This window comes from Salmo trutta, unplaced genomic scaffold (genome assembly GCF_901001165.1).
Source record: "Salmo trutta unplaced genomic scaffold, fSalTru1.1, whole genome shotgun sequence".
NCBI lineage: Eukaryota > Metazoa > Chordata > Actinopteri > Salmoniformes > Salmonidae > Salmo > Salmo trutta.
This window is the reverse complement of record NW_021822297.1, coordinates 839750-860360: the sequence shown is the minus strand read 5'-3', so window position 1 is coordinate 860360 and position 20611 is coordinate 839750. Positions and strand designations below refer to the sequence as shown.

Below are 20611 nucleotides of genomic sequence, written 5' to 3'. Positions count from 1 at the left end.
TGTCGAAAGCGACACAAGGTGTCGATGCGTTCCACAGGGACGCTGGTCCATGTTGACTCCTGTCGAAAGCGACACAAGGTGTCGAAACGTTCCACAGGGACGCTGGTCCATGTTGACTCCTAGGTTTTCCACAGTTGTGTGAAGTTGGCTGAATGTCCTTTGGGTGGTGGACCATTCTTGTTACACAGGGGAATCTGTTGAGCGTGAAAAACCCAGCAGTGTTGCAAACCGGTGTGCCTGGCACCTACTACCATAACCCGTTCATAGGCACTTAAGTATTTCGTCTTGCCCATTCACCCTCTGAATGGCACACATACACAATCCATGTCTCAATTGTCTCAAGGTTTAAAAATCCTTCTTTAACCTGTCTCCTCCCCTTCATCTACAGTGATTTGAAGTGGATATAACAAGTGACATCATCAACAAGGGATCAAAACTGTATCTACGTTATTGAATGGGAAATGCTTCCATCTCACCTCACAGGCTCAGTGTGGGCGTTGGTATTCTGGAGAAGTGAGAGCACATCAGCCATATACAATGTCTTCACAAAGTGGTCCCACTCCTAGACATTAAGAACGTTCTGTTGTACTACTGCCTGCATTTAATATATGTTGTACTACTGCCTGCATTTAATATATGTTGTACTACTGCCTGCATTTAATATATGTTGTACTACTGCCTGCATTTAATATGTGGTCCCGTGTGGCTCAGTTGGTAGCGCATGGTGTTAGCAACGCCAGGGTTGTGGGTTCGCTTCCCATGGGGGACCAGTACGAAGAAAAATAAAATGTATGAAATGTATGCATTCACTACTACCACAACAGGCGGGTCTGGGTAGGAGTGACAACAGGCGGGTCTGGTCAGGAGTGACAACAGGCGGGTCTGGTCAGGAGTGACAACAGGCGGGTCTGGTCAGGAGTGACAACAGGCGGGTCTGGGTAGGAGTGACAACAGGCGGGTCTGGTCAGGAGTGACAACAGGCGGGTCTGGGTAGGAGTGACAACAGGCGGGTCTGGTCAGGAGTGACAACAGGCGGGTCTGGTCAGGAGTGACAACAGGCAGGTCTGGGTAGGAGTGACAACAGGCGGGTCTGGGTAGGAGTGACAACAGGCGGGTCTGGTCAGGAGTGACAACAGGCGGGTCTGGTCAGGAGTGACAACAGGCGGGTCTGGGTAGGAGTGACAACAGGCGGGTCTGGGTAGGAGTGACAACAGGCGGGTCTGGTCAGGAGTGACAACAGGCGGGTCTGGGTAGGAGTGACAACAGGCGGGTCTGGGTAGGAGTGACAACAGGCGGGTCTGGTCAGGAGTGACAACAGGCGGGTCTGGGTAGGAGTGACAACAGGCGGGTCTGGTCAGGAGTGACAACAGGCGGGTCTGGTCAGGAGTGACAACAGGCGGGTCTGGGTAGGAGTGACAACAGGCGGGTCTGGGTAGGATTGATATTGTTGATGTTTCTGTGCGTCAGTGTGTTTTGTTTGGTATTGTTTGAAACAAATTTAAATAAAATCAACAGCAAAAATATATATATTATTATTTTGTGCCACTGGCCTACACACACAACTGTATCAACAGTGGACTAATGAAAGAAAATACCTAAATATAGTTTTTGAGTGTATTGTTCCTTTAAGTATGTGTTCTTGCTGCACTGCACAGAGAAATGAAGTCCATGGGCCCATCTTACCTGGTGTCAACAATACAGGCTGGTGACGGGGGTGTGATGGTGTGGGGAACGTTTTCAGGGCACACGTTAGGTTCCTTGATACCAATTCAGCAACATTTCCATTCCCCAAAGAATTCATACAAAGGGAGGCCCGACCCAGTACAAGATGGGTGTACCTAATAAACTGGCCACTGAATGTATGCATACATTTAAGATATACAATATACCACACCCCCATTCCATGAATTAAACTTTGACCTACCAACACCAATACCCACTTATCCCAAGGCCGCTCAATTTACGCTGTCCCTTTGCTCAATTTACCTCATACCTTTGACAACCTACAGTGTGTTTTCAAGCCTTTGTTTTTTTTATACCTTCATTTAACTAGGCAAGCCACTTAAGAACAAATTGATATCTTCAATGTCGGCCTACCCCGGCCAAACCCGGATGACACTGGGCCAATTGTGTGCCACCCTATCGGACTCCCAATCACAGCCAGATATGATAGAGCCTGGATTCGAACCGGGGACTGTAGTAACACCTACTAGCACTGAGATGCAGTGCCTTAGACCGCTGCGCTACTCGGGAGCCCAACACCAACACTGTTATGTTTACATGAATTCTGATTATTTCCAGAGATACACAACATAGCTTAGCCCTCCCTCTGGCTCAGTTGATAGAGCATGGTGTTTGCAACGCCAGGGTTGTGGGTTTGATTCCCACGGGGGGGCCAGTACGAAAAAAAGTAAAAAAATGTATAAATGAAAATGAAATGTATGCATTCACTACTGTAAGTCGCTCTGGATAAGAGCGTCTGCTAAATGACTAAAATGTAAATGTAACATCTTGAAATATGTGTAGATATCTTTGTCAGAAAGAATCCTGTATTTCCCTTGACGTAGTGATGCCGAATTTAAAAATGGCTCAATTTAACCCAACTTTACCACTCCCTAACATGCATGATTTCTCCACACGAAGCTCTGCTCTGTTCTCCTGTGTTAAACTCCCAGTGTGTTGTGACAAAAGCCATGAATAAAGGATGATCTACTATCAGTTCCATCATGTGGGAACAAAGATAGAAGACATCTTTTTTTCTTCTTCTTCTATACCACTTGTCAAAATATATTCCATCTGAAGATGAGAGTAGGGATTCATGACATTGTTGTGGGGGATAGGTTTCCCAGACAGAGAAGAGACAAGGCCTAACAGTGGATTTACTGATGATCGTTCTAGTCAGTTAATCCCAGTACGTCTTTCAGTCTTTCAGACGGTGAGTTTCTCAACGTGGCAAGCAGAGAATGTTATCAAGTGAGACTCCTTCCTGGCTGCTTCCTTCAACCAGGACAAAATATTTACTCTTCAGTTTAGGTCTGTACGTTGTTCGGATTGATAGTTACAGATGGAGGTGTTCATTTGATTGGCCTCTTGGACACTCCTGCACATACACTTTCTAACTATTATTAAATGTAGTATTTATAAAGTAGAAAAATACTAACAGAACTACATCAGGTAAATACTGGATCTATACTATACATTGTTAGAACTGGATCAGGTAAATACTGGATCTATACTATACATTGTTAGAACTGGATCAGGTAAATACTGGATCAGGTAAATACTGGATCTATACTATACATTGTTAGAACTGGATCAGGTAAATACTGGATCTATACTATACATTGTTAGAACTGGATCAGGTAAATACTGGATCTATACTATACATTGTTAGAACTGGATCAGGTAAATACTGGATCTATACTATACATTGTTAGAACTGGATCAGGTAAATACTGGATCTATACCATACATTCCCAGAACTACATTTTACTGTACACGTGAATTTTCTCTGATGTAGTTAAACCTGTTCAACAATGATTATTTCAATAACAATTTCTGTAAATAATTGGTTTAATTCTTCCCACCACAAAGAGAGCTACATAAGAAATGGCTAAGATATTGGGAAACCTGTAAAATACAGTAAAATCTATTGAGAAACCTGTAAAATACAGTAAAATCTATTGAGAAACCTGTAAAATATAGTAAAACCTATTGGGAAACCTGTAAAATACAGTAAAACCTATTGAGAAACCTGTAAAATACAGTAAAACCTATTGAAAAACCTGTCAAATACAGTAAAACCTATTGAGAAACCTGTAAAATACAGTAAAACCTTTTTGGGAAACCTGTCAGATACAGTAAAATGTCACGGGTGTCATGTGTGGAGGACCAAGACGCAACAGGGAAGTGTATACTCATCTTCTCATTTTAATATATAAGAAGGAGAAACAAAATAAACACGTATACAATTAACAGAAACGACACTAAAAGTTCTGTCATGTGACAAGCACAAAACAGAATGCAACTACCCACAATCCACAATACAAACACACCCCTAATTATAGGACCTTCAATCAGAGGCAACGATAGACAGCTGCCTCCAACTGAAGGCCCTAACACCAATTAACTAAACATAGAAATACAAATGACTAGACAGAACATAGAAATAAACTAACATAGAACAATAACCAAAACCCTGGACAAATAAATCGAATACCCCTCTCTACATGGACACATACACACAACCACCCTGAACCATATAAAACAAATACCCCCTGCCACGTCCTGACCAAACTAAACACTAACACATACCCCTGCCACGTCCTGACCACACTACACACTAACAAATACCCCCTGCCACGTCCTGACCAAACTAAACACTAACACATACCCCCTGCCACGTCCTGACCACACTACACACTAACAAATACCCCCTGCCACGTCCTGACCAAACTAAACACTAACAAATACCCCCTGCCACGTCCTGACCAAACTAAACACTAACAAATACCCCCTGCCACGTCCTGACCAAACTAAACACTAACAAATACCCCCTGCCACGTCCTGACCACACTAAACACTAACAAATAACACCTTTACAGGACAGAACGTGACATAAAACATATTGAGAAACCTGTAAAATACAGTAAAACCTATTGAGAAACCTGTCAAATACAGTTAAACCTATTGAGAAACCTGTCAAATACAGTAAAACCTATTGAGAAACCTGTAAAATACAGTAAAACCTATTGAGAAACCTGTAAGATACAGTAAAACCTATTGAGAAACCTGTAAAATACAGTAAACCTATTGGGAAACCTGTAAAATACAGTAAAACCTATTGAGAAACCTGTAAAATACAGTAAAACCTATTGAGAAACCTGTAAAATACAGTAAACCTATTGGGAAAGCTGTGAAATACAGTAAAACCTATTGAGAAACGTGTAAAATACAGTAAAACCTATTGAGAAACCTGTAAAATACAGTAAAACCTATTGAGAAACCTGTAAAATACAGTAAACCTTTTGGGAAACCTGTAACATACAGTAAAACCTATTGAGAAACCTGTAAAATACAGTAAACCTATTGAGAAACCTGTAAAATACAGTAAACCTATTGAGAACCTGTGAAATACAGTAAAACCTATTGAGAAACCTGTAAAATACAGTAAACCTATTGAGAAACCTGTAACATACAGCAAAAACTATTGAGAAACCTGTAAAATACAGTAAAACCTATTGAGAAACCTGTAAAATACAGTAGCCCCTTCACAGTCATGCAGTCTGCCGGCAGGGACAGCCATATAATAACCCAGGAGTGTGGTGTTGAGATGGGGCTTGTTCTGTATAAATCCATCCATATGTAGTGATGCCTCCTCCTACCTCAGACCGGAGATCCCATGCAGTTATCAGACCAATACATTACCGTTTTATGGACCCAGTATGGAGGACGATGAAACCCAACCAGGTCATGCCGATTGATAGGCATTCTCCTCAGCTATCAGATGTACGCTTCGTCTTTCTAGAGTCACTGTGAAGACAAGCCTCTCCAGCTTCTACCCCCCCACGGTCTTGGGCTGAGTCCCAAATGGCAACCTCTTCCCTGTATAGGAATATATCCCTTGGACAAAATAAATGCATTAAGTAGGGAATAGGGTTCTATTTGGGATACAAGCCTTAGGACAGCTTGCTGCTCCCCCTAGCTACCCTGGGAGCTGTCATCGTGTTGAACGGTTAAATGTTTAACTGCCTCCAAAAAGGATTGGTCCGTAGTGTAAGATACTGGCCCTGTAATTCCTACTGACTGCTACAAGCAGATGGTACATTTCAGGATAAGATATTAAAGAGACAGGAATCAGCCTCTCTCTGGTCCCTGATATCATACTCTTCTCATAGGGGTCAGACAGGCAAGGAGATTCCCTGAACTTAAATCACTTTTCATATTACCCTTCAGTTTTGTCTGGAAATTAAGTGTTATATGGGGTAAAATGGTTAGTGGTGAGATTTAACTTGACACGGTATTAGATTTTTGAATTTACAACACCATACCAAGTAATTCATAAGCCCTTGGAAACCTGTAACGTACAGTTAAACCAATTGAGAAACCTGTAAAATACAGTAAAACTTATTGGGAAACCTGTAAAATACAGTAAAACCTATTGGGAAACCTGTAAAATACAGTAAATGTCACACCCTGACGTTAGAGATCCTTATTATTCTCTGTTTGGTTAGGTCAGGGTGTGACTCAGGTGGGAAAGTCTATGTTTTCTATTTCTTTGGTTTTGGGCCGAGTGTGGTTCCCAATCAGAGGCAGTTGTCTATCGTTGTCTCTGATTGGGAATCATATAATAGTTGTCATTTTCCTTTTGTTTTTTGGGGGGGATCTTATTTTCTGTTTAGTGTCTGTGCCTGACAGAACTTGACGTTTGTTTTGTATTTTATTTGGTTTGCCGGTGTTCATCAAATAAAAGAAAGATGTACGCTTACCACGCAGCACCTTGGTCTCCTTCTTACGACGGATGTAACAGTAAAACCTATTGAGAAACCTGTAAAATACAGTAAAACCTATTGAGAAACCTGTAAAATACAGTAAAACCTATTGAGAAACCTGTAAAATACAGTTAAACCAATTGAGAAACATGTAAAATACAGTTAAACCAATTGAGAAACATGTAAAATACAGTAAACCTATTGAGAAACCTGTAAAATACAGTAAAACCTATTGAGAAACCTGTAAAATACAGTTAAACCAATTGAGAAACATGTAAAATACAGTTAAACCAATTGAGAAACATCTAAAATACAGTAAAACCTGTTGAGAAACCTGTAACATACAGTAAAACCAATTGGGAAACCTGTAAAATACAGTAAAACCAATTGGGAAACCTGTAAAATACAGTAAAACCAATTGGGAAACCTGTAAAATACAGTAAAACCAATTGGGAAACCTGTAACATACAGTAAAACCAATTGGGAAACCTGTAAAATACAGTAAAACCAATTGGGAAACCTGTACCAAGTAATTAATGAGCCCTTCCCATACATTTATATTCTTAATAAATTTATCACCCAAAATGTTTATATTTTAAACCAAAAATCTAAAGCTGCAAATCATCCCAGCTTTAACTTTGCATCCCCAAACCACAGCATCTGATCTGTGAATAGATAGTGAAAGGCAGACTCGCCTTGCTTTCCTGACACTATCAGTTGAGGGATCTTGTAATAGCTAGTGGAAGGAAAGAAGGGTTCACACCTTGCTGAGAAGAGTGAAACTTTATCCAACCTGATTCATCCATCCCTCCAACCCATGTCACTCACTGAGTGACCCCCTCCTACACTCCCCCACAGTTCCAGGCAGCTTCAAGACCCTGCCCCAGACAGTACCCAGCTCCAGGCAGCTCCACTACCCAGCTCCAGGCAGCTCCACTACCCAGCTCCAGGCAGCTCCACTACCCAGCCCCAGGCAGCTCCAGGCAGCTCCACTACCCAGTTCCAGGCAGCTCCACTACCCATCCCCAGGCAGCTCCAGGCAGCTTCAAGACCCAGCCCCAGGCAGCTCCACTACCCAGCTCCAGGCAGCTCCAGGCAGCTCCACTACCCAGCCCCAGGCAGCTCCAGGCAGCTCCACTACCCAGTTCCAGGCAGCTCCCCTACCCAGCTCAAGACAGCTACCCAGCTCCAGGCAGCTCCACTACCCAGCCCCAGGCAGCTCCAGGCAGCTCCACTACCCAGTTCCAGGCAGCTCCACTACCCAGCCCCAGGCAGCTCCACTACCCAGCTCCAGGCAGCTCCACTACCCAGTTCCAGGCAGCTCCACTACCCAGCCCCAGGCAGCTCCACTACCCAGCCCCAGGCAGCTCCAGGCAGCTCCACTACCCAGCCCCAGGCATCTCCAGGCAGCTCCACTACCCAGCCCCAGGCAGCTCCACTACCCAGCTCCAGGCAGCTCCACTACCCAGTTCCAGGCAGCTCCACTACCCAGCCCCAGGCAGCTCCAGGCAGCTCCACTACCCAGTTCCAGGCAGCTCCACTACCCAGCTCCAGGCAGCTCCAGGCAGCTCCACTACCCAGCCCCAGGCAGCTCCAGGCAGCTCCACTACCCAGTTCCAGGCAGCTCCACTACCCAGTTCCAGGCAGCACCAGGTAGCTCCAGGCCCCAGTTTCAAGCAGCTCCAGGCTGCTCCAGGCAGCACCACTACCCAGCTCCAGGCTGCTCCAGTCAGCTCCACTACCCAGTTCCAGGCAGCTCCACTACCCAGTTCCAGGCAGCTCCACTACCCAGTTCCAGGCTGCTCCAGTCAGCTCCACTACCCAGTTCCAGGCAGCTACACTACCCAGTTCCAGGCTGCTCCAGGCAGCTCCACTACCCAGTTCCAGGCAGCTCCAGGCCCCATGGCCCTGTGTGTCTCTCTGTCCCCTAATCAGAATGCAAAATGATCTTCAGGAAGGAGGCTCTACTAGCCGCAGGCTGACTGATTCTCTTCAGAAAGGAGGCTCTCCTAACCGGAGGCTGACTGATTCTCTTCAGAAAGGAGGCTCTCCTAACCGCAGGCTGACTGATTCTCTTCAGAAAGGAGGCTCTCCTAACCGCAGGCTGACTGATTCTCTTCAGAAAGGAGGCTCTACTAGCCGCAGTCTGACTGATTCTCTTCAGAAAGGAGGCTCTCCTAACCGCAGGCTGACTGATTCTCTTCAGGAAGGAGGCTCTCCTAACCGCAGGCTGACTGATTCTCTTCAGAAAGGAGGCTCTCCTAACCGCAGGCTGACTGATTCTCTTCAGAAAGGAGGCTCTCCTAACCGCAGGCTGACTGATTCTCTTCAGAAAGGAGGCTCTCCTAACCGCAGGCTGACTGATTCTCTTCAGAAAGGAGGCTCTACTAGCCGCAGGCTGACTGATTCTCTTCAGAAAGGAGGCTCTACTAGCCGCAGGCTGACTGATTCTCTTCAGGAAGGAGGCTCTCCTAACCGCAGGCTGACTGATTCTCTTCAGAAAGGAGGCTCTACTAGCCGCAGGCTGACTGATCTCTACCTGCTCACTACAGGTGTAGTATTTTCATTTGATCACTCTGTTGGTGCAGAGAATTTTCTTGTCGTGCAGTAAAATTCTATTGAGACTCGTGATTTACATAAATTCACTGAAAACCTGCTGTTCTCTTTCTTTCACTAGATCTCACACCTAATCTACAGTATACCCTACTAGCATATCAAAACTCGTTTACAGTAAGAAAATATCAATTATTTTGATGATTAAATTAAGATTCAACATATGTATATCACACTGAGAAATCATTTTAACTTGTTTTATCAGTAGTTTACCTGGAAGCAGGTCTATGATGTTTTATCAGTAGTTTACCTGGTAGCAGGTCTATGATGTTTTATCAGTAGTTTACCTGGTAGCAGGTCTATGATGTTTTATCAGTAGTTTACCTGGTAGCAGGTCTATGATGTTTTATCAGTAGTTTACCTGGTAGCAGGTAAACCTGTTAACCTGATATCTGGGGAGAGGAACGGACAGCTGATCTGTGGTTCTCTCTAAAGACCTAGTGTTTGAGGAAGTAACGCTTCCCTAACCCTGCTGACAAACATTCCCCAGCCATACACACCGCCTGGTTTCTGGACCTTCTGCCATATCACATGACCAGCTTAAAACTGATACTTCCTGTCCCGTCCATCTGAAGGAGAAGTTGACGGGATTAAAGATTTAAAATAATCCCGTCCCAAACCTGGGTCAAACACCACCATCCAATTATGAGGCTCCCTGCCTTTTGAAGGTGATGCAGTTGATCCTGAAACCCCTCATTATGGTTTTAGCCCACTGGGCTTGGGGCTTCTATGGGGACCAGGGTTGGGTTTGGGGCCTCTATGGGGACCAGGGTTGGGTTTGGGGCCTCTATGGGGACCAGGGTTGGGTTTGGGGCCTCTATGGGGACCAGGGTTGGGTTTGGGGCCTATATGGGGACCACGGTTGGGTTTGAGGACACTGGGCTTGGGGCCTCTATGGGGACCAGGGTTGTGTTTGAGGACACTGGGCTTGGGGCCTCTATGGGGACCCCCGTTGTGTTTGAGGACACTGGGTTTGGGGCTTCTATGGGGACCAGGGTTGTGTTTGAGGACACTGGGCTTGGGGCTTCTATGGGGACCCCGGTTGTGTTTGAGGACACTGGGCTTGGGGCTTCTATGGGGACCAGGGTTGTGTTTGAGGACACTGGGCTTGGGGCTTCTATGGGGACCAGGGTTGGGTTTGAGGCCTCTATGGGGACCACGGTTGTGTTTGAGGACACTGGGTTTGGGGCTTCTATGGGGACCAGGGTTGTGTTTGAGGACACTGGGCTTGGGGCTTCTATGGGGACCAGGGTTGTGTTTGAGGACACTGGGCTTGGGGCCTCTATGGGGACCAGGCTTGTGTTTGAGGACACTGGGCTTGGGGCTTCTATGGGGACCACGGTTGTGTTTGAGGACACTGGGCTTGGGGCCTCTATGGGGACCAGGCTTGTGTTTGAGGACACTGGGTTTGGGGCTTCTATGGGGACCACGGTTGTGTTTGAGGACACTGGGCTTGGGGCTTCTATGGGGACCAGGGTTGTGTTTGAGGACACTGGGTTTGGGGCTTCTATGGGGACCAGGGTTTGTTTGAGGACACTGGGCTTGGGGCTTCTATGGGGACCAGCGTTGTGTTTGAGGACACTGGGCTTGGGGCCTCTATGGGGACCAGCGTTGGGTTTGGGGCCTCTAAGGGGACCAGGCTTGTGTTTGAGGACACTGGGCTTGGGGCTTCTATGGGGACCAGGGTTGTGTTTGAGGACACTGGGCTTGGGGCTTCTATTGGGACCACGGTTGTGTTTGAGGACACTGGGCTTGGGGCTTCTATGAGGACCAGGGTTCACCAAGGTTGGGGCTATCGAGATTGGGGCCACCCTACCTGAGACGCTCCCACCATGGCCTGGGTCAATCCCTAGCCCTGGGGGTATGGAGGCCAGGTCGGGGGCCCTGAAGAAGCCATCAGGTATGGGAGGCCCACCAGGTTACCAGGTGACTGATATTCAGAAGGGCCCGGCCAGGTGAAATTCCCCTCAGGCAGAGGGTAGCGGAGCGTATCAGGACGGAGACGTGAGATGGAGACGGAAGATCTCTGATAATTGACTAGATGGAAACTACCGACTACCACTTAATGGAAGTTTAGCAGGGGCACATTATGAATGGGAGTGTGAAATGCCTTCTGTATTTGCACGATTGGGACATCTTTGTAATAAAATTGTTTTTAAATTATGAGACTTTGAAAATAAATGTGATATTTTATAGAGTAGCCTAGAATATTTATTTTATCAGAACTGTTGGTCCTCATAATATGAAAGAAGATCAAGTGAAAGTCCACTGGTCACAGAGAAGGACAGATCTCAGTCTGGTTTAGAGGAATAATTGACTTATTGTCATGTTCATTTGTTTGTGTATTTACTCCTGAATGTGTCAAGTCAAACCTGGACTTGAAGTGTAAATAGAACAGACTGCCAGTGGGTGGTCAGGGAGTTTGTTGGGCTACATTGGCATGAATGGCAGAGCATAGACCTACCAATAGACACATATATAAATAGGCCTAACAGGAGTTTATCACTATTCAATTAATTGTTGTATGTTTATAGTTTATACCTATTTTAGAGCTTATGTATAACGTTGTAATTACATGACATCTATGTTCTATTCACTGGTAGGCCTACATTACAACGTTGGTGAAAGACAGGATTTCAATTGAAAACTTGTCGCTGTGAGAACCCGTTTGAGTTTCACAAAAATACTCTTTGTTAGATAGGAAGCCCATGCTTCACGGACAACAGGAGGGAGATGTGGTCTGAGTGATATAATACGTTCCCAGATCTGGGGTCACCGAATGTTTTCATCCGAGCGCAGGAGGGGATCCCTTGGTATTGCCAGGGCCCATTGTGTCACAGCTACGGGCACGAACCTCTTGTCAATTTTGCTTTAGTCGAGACAACAGAGCGCCAGAGCGCACTGAATTATCCACCAATTAAGAGGTGTTCTCTTTAATTTACTTCCTTTGATTTCGTGCGTAACCGTAAATTGTTTCAAAATACGACATGAGTAAGATAGCCGTTTAATGGCTTGAACATTTTTCATGGGAAACCTCTCTCTCTCTCTGGTTATTATTGCCCACTACAGCAAAGCAGGGACACTATTTATCTTGTTTTTGTCCCATAATAGTAGGACAACTGGACATGCCCAAACAATGGGTGTTACATGCTATTTTGCACTGACATGAATCGCTCAGTGGATACGCGTCCAGATTGATTCACAGCTTATAAGAAAAACAACATGGAACTATCTATCATTCTTATTTCTCACACGATGTTTAATAAAATATCACTCCGAGTGTTATGCTGTGAGTGATAAAACTTTCCCCCCGCTGAATAAACTGAAAACAGGTGTGAACTATTCAATTCAACAAGTTTCCATCTATCCATCCATACACACCATTAAATAAGACCAATAGCTGAACTTCTGAGCTGGGTAGAAATAAAGAGGTGATGTGTCTTGAATCTCAGCAGAAATCGGGTTTATTCAAAGTGACAAGCTGGAAAATGTCTCAGTCTCACCTACTGTTTTCATACAGTTGAGGAGGCATGAGCTAATGATCACAGAGGAGAAACTTCAGAAGCAGGTGATGCCTTCATTGTTGTAGCCTGTTACGTGAACGGACGTTTATTTCTTCTTCCATTCAATATAAAATATCATTGATCAATTTATGGAATCCTACTGGAACTGTATTCCCGAGTCTGAGATGGAATATCTGGCAGACTGTCCGGAAAGTTTCATGAATGGAATGGAATATGAGAGAGAGAGGGAGAGGGAGAGGGAGAGGGAGGGAGAGAGAGAGGGAGAGGGAGGGAGAGAGAGAGGGAGAGAGAGGGGGGAGGGAGGGGGAGAGAGAGAGAGAGAGAGAGAGAGAGGGGGGAGGGAGGGAGGGGGAGAGGGGGAGAGAGAGAGAGAGAGGGAGAGAGAGAGGGAGAGAGAGGGAGGGGGGAGAGAGGGGGGGAGATGGAGAGGGAGAGGGAGGGAGAGACAGACAGACAGACAGAGAGAGAGAGAGAGAGAGAGAGGGAGATGGAGAGAGAGAGAGAGAGAGAGGGAGAGAGAGAGGGAGAGAGGGAGGGAGAGAGAGAGAGAGAGGGAGAGAGAGAGGGAGAGAGAGAGGGAGAGGGAGAAGAGAACACGGCGGGGTGTAGGATTAATTCCAACCTCGATTGAACCTGAAATAGTTCTGGTAAATAATTGTCAGTGCCATTATAAATACTGTTTGGTATTGTAAGGAATCAGTGAACATGTTCTCCTACACCATTAACAGCTGTAGCCTAATCAAACCCCACAGGTGCGTTAGTGTTTTAAACCTGAACTTAAAATGGTATGTTTAAAGTAACCTAAAATGTTGATTAGAATTGATAGCTATGCGTTAACATCTAAACGTTAATCATTTCAATATTTTAGTGTTTTATAAGTCAAATAGAATCGAGCGTAAAAATAAATTTAAAAAATGAAATAGAGCGCTGGTTTATTGTAAAGTTGATTATTATGGCGGATAAATGTGAGACATCTTCACTTTGACAAGTCCGCTAGAAAATATGACAGAATCAAGAATTTCAGATATTACATTTATTCAAACGTTTGACAATAGGCTTTAAATAAAATATACACACACACAATTCCTTCTACAAAAAAAGTACAAAAATTGGTCTGCAAAGAGAGTTACTATTTAGGCTACATATAACAAAACATATACCTGCAGAAGTGTTCTATTAAAAAAATACAAGATCTTCTGAAAGGCACAGTGACGTCATCCAGGCAGTTTACATAAGGCCAATATAAAGGAAACGGAAAGAGTTCCGGTAAATGTTTATTCCAAGGCTCCAGATGGGCATAACAACAAAGTTTGGTCTTAATTATATGCTCTTAAAAATGCTTAAGTCTAACGTAGTTTCGACTACACTTTTGAAATTCCGATTCAATCATGAGAAAGCATATTTTTAAGACATTTCTATTACACGTTTTTAATTATGGAATGCATAACATGAATAATAATCATGGTACTTGATGTACTCACTGAGTACTTTATACAAGTATGCCAATGTAACCGTGTATGTTACGTCCCTCTCCTCACCCCAACCTGGGCTCGAACCAGGGACCCTCTGCACACATCAACAACTGACACCCCACGAAGCATCGTCACCACCGCTAACTAACTAGCCATTTCACATCGGTTACACCAACGAGTTGCATTATATTATCTCCATCTATGTGACATAATTAGGACTAAGCTTAGACCTCGGTCCCTTCGCGGCTGTATATCAGATGATTAACAGTGAAGTGGTTCGGGAGAGAGTTGGTGAGACCCAGGCCTCCGCTGGGATGGTTCTGTGCGGATGTGTAGCAGTTCATTCTGTTAGATGTGGAGAGGTGAGTGGTATCCGAGTTCAATGGCGTGATATGAGAGGGCGAGTATGAACCAAGTCCGGACATGTTTTCTCGGGTCTGATGAGACGACAAATCCCCCATAGCATGTCCTCCTGAACCAAAGTCCCCCCTGGCCCCCTCCCGGGTAGAGACGTTGTTACTCCCCGCCAGCATCGAGTTCATAGTGGAGACAAAGTTGTTGTAACAGGGACTGTGTTCCACAGACGGGGACAGGGATGATTCGGGCTCGGAGGAACCTGGGGAGTTCTGGAGGCTGGGAGGGGATGAACTCATGATACTGGCCGTGTCGGAGACCTTCAGGGCGGCACTGTCTTCTGACTTCACCGGAAGAACAGTGTTGTTGGTGTCTCCTCCGTTCAAGTCCGCTCTTCTCTTTCTCTTCCTTCGGAAGTTGCCGTTATCGAACATTTTCTCACAGTTTGGGTCCAACGTCCAGTAATTTCCCTTTCCTATGAAGACAGGAAACAGACAATGTATGTCGTAAACGAGATATCAAAAGAGTCAATACTGCTCTAGTCTACTGTCAGACACGGCTTAAAAAAAATCTAATGGCAAAAAAGGTATGATATTCAAAATGACACATTTAATAGGTGCAAATAATGAGTTATTTACAAGCACAACAGGTGCTGTAACTTACCTGGATCATCGTCATCCCGGGCAACTTTCTTAAAACAGTCATTCAGTGACAGGTTGTGTCTGATTGAGTTCTGCCAGCCAGCTTTGCTCTTCTTATAAAAGGGGAAATTCTCTGCCACATACTGATAGATGTGACTCAGCGTCAGCCTCTTGTCCCCGGCGCCCTGGATAGCCATGGCTATGAGCGCTGAGTAAGAGTACGGAGGCCTGACCATTTTGAACAGTTCCTGCTGGCTAGAGATTGACAGCCATCCGAGGTCAGCTCCACCAAACCCGGTAGGAGGAGGTAAGAACTGCCGCTGGTTCGCTCCGTATCCAGACTGTATGTACGATGCTCCGTTCAATCCCGTCAGGTATGGAGACGAGTCGATGCTCGGGCCATTTAGCCACAGGTACGGGTTGCTGGTCGGCGAGGTGTACTCACCGAGGCCGTAGTTTTGAGGATGCGCCGGCGGCCTCTGCGGGTGGTGACCATGATGGAGGTTTTGCTGGTGCTGGTACATGCTGCCGATGTTATCGCAGTACACGGCCATATCCAGGAGCTCCTGCGCGCTGTGGTGCTGAATGGGGCTGGTCTGCGCGTTGGATGGCTGCTGTCCAAAAGCGTTCATAATCCCTTCTAATTGAGTACGAATCCTGGTATCTTCTTCTCTCAACAATAACACGCGGTTCCTTTCCCAACCGTGTGTTTCCGTCAGTCTCTCCAGGAGGACTGAAGGCTTGACCCAAGGGGAGGAGACGTATTTAAGTGCTCCGCCTGGAGCGTCGACAGGTAAACCCCCTGTGAAAGGAACTGTCTCGAGGGAGACTCCCCCCTTTTCTGTCACGCTTCAGTCGAATTGTCTTAACCGAATCTGTGCATCAATGGGAGAGATACTGGTGAGAGATTAGCACACTCATTAATGCAGTTTTAGGAGTGAACCTGGAGTAAGATAGGCTGAGTAATTTACCGCGCAAGTATAGCCTAATAAACATATGCAATAATAAAAATAGGCGGTTAGGCAACAAGTTATCCAATTAAAACAGTTTTACAGTTGGCCAACCATATTTCCACTTTTACGCACGGACACTTTTACAAATATATATCTTAAATAATAGTTTTATGAATATACCTTCATCATTTCCATATACAAAATGTAATTGAAACAAATATTTTATGTATATATATTTTTTTAAATTGTTTCTGTCAAATATAAGTTGTGAATTGAAGCAGCCTTTGCGTTTCGGTGAACAGTGGGACACACACTTAGAACAGAAGGTTCGGCATAGAACCAACATTTTGGTTCAGTGAAGAAGAACATTAACTATATTACGGTTCTGATCAAAGAACCCTACGAAAGGGGTTATTCTCTCTAGAACCTTTAGGGGTGTTATATAGGAAGAAAGTAATATAAGCCTTTGTCTGTACGAGTGTTGGGTAAAAACAATGTGATTATTCTATGGTTTAACAAGCACTCCTGGACTCCATGCATGACAAAGTTAAACATAAAGCAAGTTAGGCTCTTAAAACATACATATACAATATACTATAGGCTTTGTGTTTAGACCACACGATCTCTGGAACGAATTAGTTGACAATAAACATGGTTTATGTGTTACAAGTGTGACATGGCAACACAGCAGCCGGTAATAGGACGGTTTCCCGCGTCGCTGGACCACTGCTCCTGTCATTTCATTTTAGTCATTTATTACTTGGGTGGGTTATTAAGATGTTTAATTATGTTATTAAAATTACTTTGTCCAAACACGCTTATTCACTTTTTTTTTTAAATGTTTTGGTAAGCTATGAAATGTAGACTAGGCCTATATATCCCGCAATAGACAGAATGATTTAGGAGTTTAATACGTTGCATTTAAATTGAACATTTAAAAAAAGCATTCTATTTGGGAAATGTTTTATATTAAATAATTATCCAACACAATGTTTTATTTTTAGGTTAGAAAACTCTACCGGTAGTTCTATATCAGACTAACAGACTTTGTTTGAACGCATTTCATCAAAATCACAGACACACTGGCAGAAACGTTCAGACATCAATGGATGATCAATATTTCTCCTAAATAAATACATGATCACCATCAGAGGACGAGCTGTAATGATCATTTAAATAAGCAGGAACCATTTTGATTGACAAAAGCACACGAGTAAAATGACCAGCCTACAACGTAATAAAACTCATTCAGGAACACCAAGACCGACATGATCTGTTTATTAACATGAAGAAAATATTCCACTGTTTATTAGTTTAATGTTCAATTATAATGAATTATGTAGTAAAATAAAATACGGGACAGTACTAAAAGTGACATGTTTGGTGTAAATATCGCAATAGGTTATTTAGTTATTTGGTGAGTTATTGTGAGCGCTATAGTGCAGACTATTTAATAACTCTAACGTCCAAAATGTTACATACGAATAAACGGTGTTTTTTTTTATCATTCCAAAAATTTACATTGTAACAGTTTATTTGTGCAAAGTAGGATTTTGGCTGCAATTTAAAAAAATTAAAAAAGGTTTCTAAAAAGTTGTCCATGAGTTCGTTTCGTGTTGTTTTCAAATGCTGCCATCCTCCGGTCTCTTTAGACAGAGACAGAAACCGACTAGATATATACGGATCCTTTCCAACCGCCACGAGAACAGTCTCAGTTTAACAATGTGTACACTCCCTGACCACCTCACTTCAATAGTATTTTACATCTGAATAGGATCCAGATTAGGATCCTAATCTATAGGATTTTCAATTGGATTGCCTCTTAGACAAGGACTAGGTGAATTAACCTACATAAACGGTCTGTATTTGACCCTCCGATTCGTTTTGATACAACGTAATAAACGGTAGCATACTATATGAGAGAATCCAACATGGCTTCAAATGTGCCATATAAATATTGAGTGATAAGTAGGTCCATGTTACTCTCTGGTTATTATCTATGTATAGTCACTTTAACTCTACCTACATGTACATATTACCTCAATTACCTCCACTAACCTGTACCCCAGCACATTGACTCTGTACCGGTACCTCCTTCTATATAGCCTCCACATTGACTCTGTCCCGGTACCCCCTGTATATAGCCTCCACATTGACTCTGTACCAGTACCCCCTGTATATAGCCTCCACATTGACTCTGTCCCGGTACCCCCTGTATATAGCCTCCACATTGACTCTGTACCGGTACCCCCTGTATATAGCCTCCACATTGACTCTGTACCGGTACCCCCTGTATATAGCCTCCACATTGACTCTGAACCGGTACCCCCTGTATATAGCCTCCACATTGACTCTGTACCGTAACACCCTGTATATAGCCTCCACATTGACTCTGTACCGTAACACCCTGTATATAGCCTCCACATTGACTCTGTACCGGCACCCCCCTTCTATATAGCCTCCACATTGACTCTGTACCGTAACACCCTGTATATAGCCTCCACATTGACTCTGTACCGGTACCCCCTGTATATAGCCTCCACATTGACTCTGTACCGTAACACCCTGTATATAGCCTCCACATTGACTCTGTACCGTAACACCCTGTATATATCCTCCACATTGACTCTGTACCGTAACACCCTGTATATAGCCTCCACATTGACTCTGTACCGTAACACCCTGTATATAGCCTCCACATTGACTCTGTACCGGCACCCCCCTTCTATATAGCCTCCACATTGACTCTGTACCGTAACACCCTGTATATAGCCTCCACATTGACTCTGTACCGTAACACCCTGTATATATCCTCCACATTGACTCTGTACCGTAACACCCTGTATATAGCCTCCACATTGACTCTGTACCGTAACACCCTGTATATAGCCTCCACATTGACTCTGTACCGGCACCCCCCTTCTATATAGCCTCCACATTGACTCTGTACCGGCACCCCCCTTCTATAGAGCCTCACTATTGTTATTTTACTGCTGCTCTTGAACTTTTTATTTATTTGTTATTTTTTTATTTATATATATTTTTTTTGGGGGGGGGGTATTTTTCTTAAAACTGTATTGTTGGTTAAGGGCTTGTAAGTCAGCATTTCACTGTAAGGTCTACACCTGTTGTATTCGACGCATGTGAGAAATACAATTTGATTTGATTTGCATCAGTTCCGTCAGATTTCTCCTTAGACTATTTCCTGTAAGAGCTGTAATACTCTGCAGGTTTCTGGACTCTAGGTAGTCAGAAACATCACACCATTATCATGTATTTGTATCCTCTAAATTACACAATGTTGTATATATAAATATATATAAAACGATTTCTAGTTGTTTCAACTAATTATTGTGGTGGCATAGGAGGAAGATCAGAATGCCTGAACCAAAAGATTGTGAGTTCAAATCCCAGGTGAGGACATGTTGAATAAAAAATACTGTATAAATGAACAATGTAATCATTGGGGAAAGGAGGATACCTCGTCAGTTATACAACTGAATGCATTCAACTGAAATGTGTCTTCTGTATTTAACCCAACCCCTCTGAATCAGGGAGGTGAGGGGTGGGGTCTGCCTTAATCAACGTCCGGGGAACAGTGGGTTAACTGCCTTGTTCAGGGGCAGAACGACAGATTATTATTACTGGCCCAACCCTCTAACCACTAGGCTACCTGCTGGTTACTGTCCCAACACTCTAACCACTAGGCTACCTGCTGGTTACTGGCCCAACTCTCTAACCACTAGGCTACCTGCTGGTTACTGTCCCAACCCTCTAACCACTAGGCTACCTGCTGGTTACTGGCCCAACCCTCTAACCACTAGGCTATCTGCTGGTTACTGGCCCAACTCTCTAACCACTAGGCTACCTGCTGGTTACTGTCCCAACCCTCTAACCACTAGACTACCTGCTGGTTACTGGTCCAACCCTCTAACCACTAGGCTACCTGCTGGTTACTGGCCCAACTCTCTAACCACTAGGCTACCTGCTGGTTACTGTCCCAACCCTCTAACCACTAGGCTACCTGCTGGTTACTGGCCCAACGCTCTAACCACTAGGCTACCTGCTGGTTACTGGTCCAACGCTCTAACCACTAGGCTACCTGCTGGTTACTGTCCCAACTCTCTAACCACTAGGCTACCTGCTGGTTACTGGCCCAACCCTCTAACCATTACACTACCTGCTGGTTACTGGTCCAACGCTCTAACCACTAGGCTACCTGCTGGTTACTGGTCCAACGCTCTAACCACTAGGCTACCTGCTGGTTACTGGCCCAACGCTCTAACCACTAGGCTACCTGCTGGTTACTGGCCCAACACTCTAACCACTAGGCTACCTGCTGGTTACTGGCCCAACGCTCTAACCACTAGGCTACCTGCTGGTTACTGGCCCAACCCTCTAACCACTAGGCTACCTGCTGGTTACTGGGCCAACCCTCTAACCACTAGGCTACCTGCTGGTTACTGGGCCAACCCTCTAACCACTAGGCTACCTGCTGGTTACTGGCCCAACGCTCTAACCACTAGGCTACCTGCTGGTTACTGGCCCAACGCTCTAACCACT

At 44.5% G+C, this 20611-nt stretch overlaps 2 protein-coding genes across 2 annotated transcripts; both read right to left on the bottom strand.

Moving 5' to 3' along the window:
* Positions 1 to 9800: 9800 nt before the first annotated feature.
* Positions 9801 to 10938, bottom strand: LOC115181570 (carboxypeptidase Y-like). Its single transcript, XM_029743464.1, has 2 exons — positions 10921 to 10938; positions 9801 to 10655 (listed from the first exon to the last, which is right to left on the bottom strand). Exons 1-2 carry the CDS (start codon positions 10936 to 10938, stop codon positions 9801 to 9803), a joined length of 873 nt encoding a protein of 290 aa, XP_029599324.1.
* Positions 10939 to 13646: 2708 nt separating this feature from the next.
* LOC115181572 (forkhead box protein I2-A-like) lies at positions 13647 to 15859 on the bottom strand. The gene is made up of 2 exons (XM_029743466.1): positions 15118 to 15859; positions 13647 to 14929 (listed from the first exon to the last, which is right to left on the bottom strand). The coding sequence occupies exons 1-2, from the start codon at positions 15725 to 15727 to the stop codon at positions 14325 to 14327; spliced, it is 1215 nt and encodes a 404-aa protein (XP_029599326.1). The 5' UTR covers positions 15728 to 15859; the 3' UTR covers positions 13647 to 14324.
* Positions 15860 to 20611: the final 4752 nt, after the last annotated feature.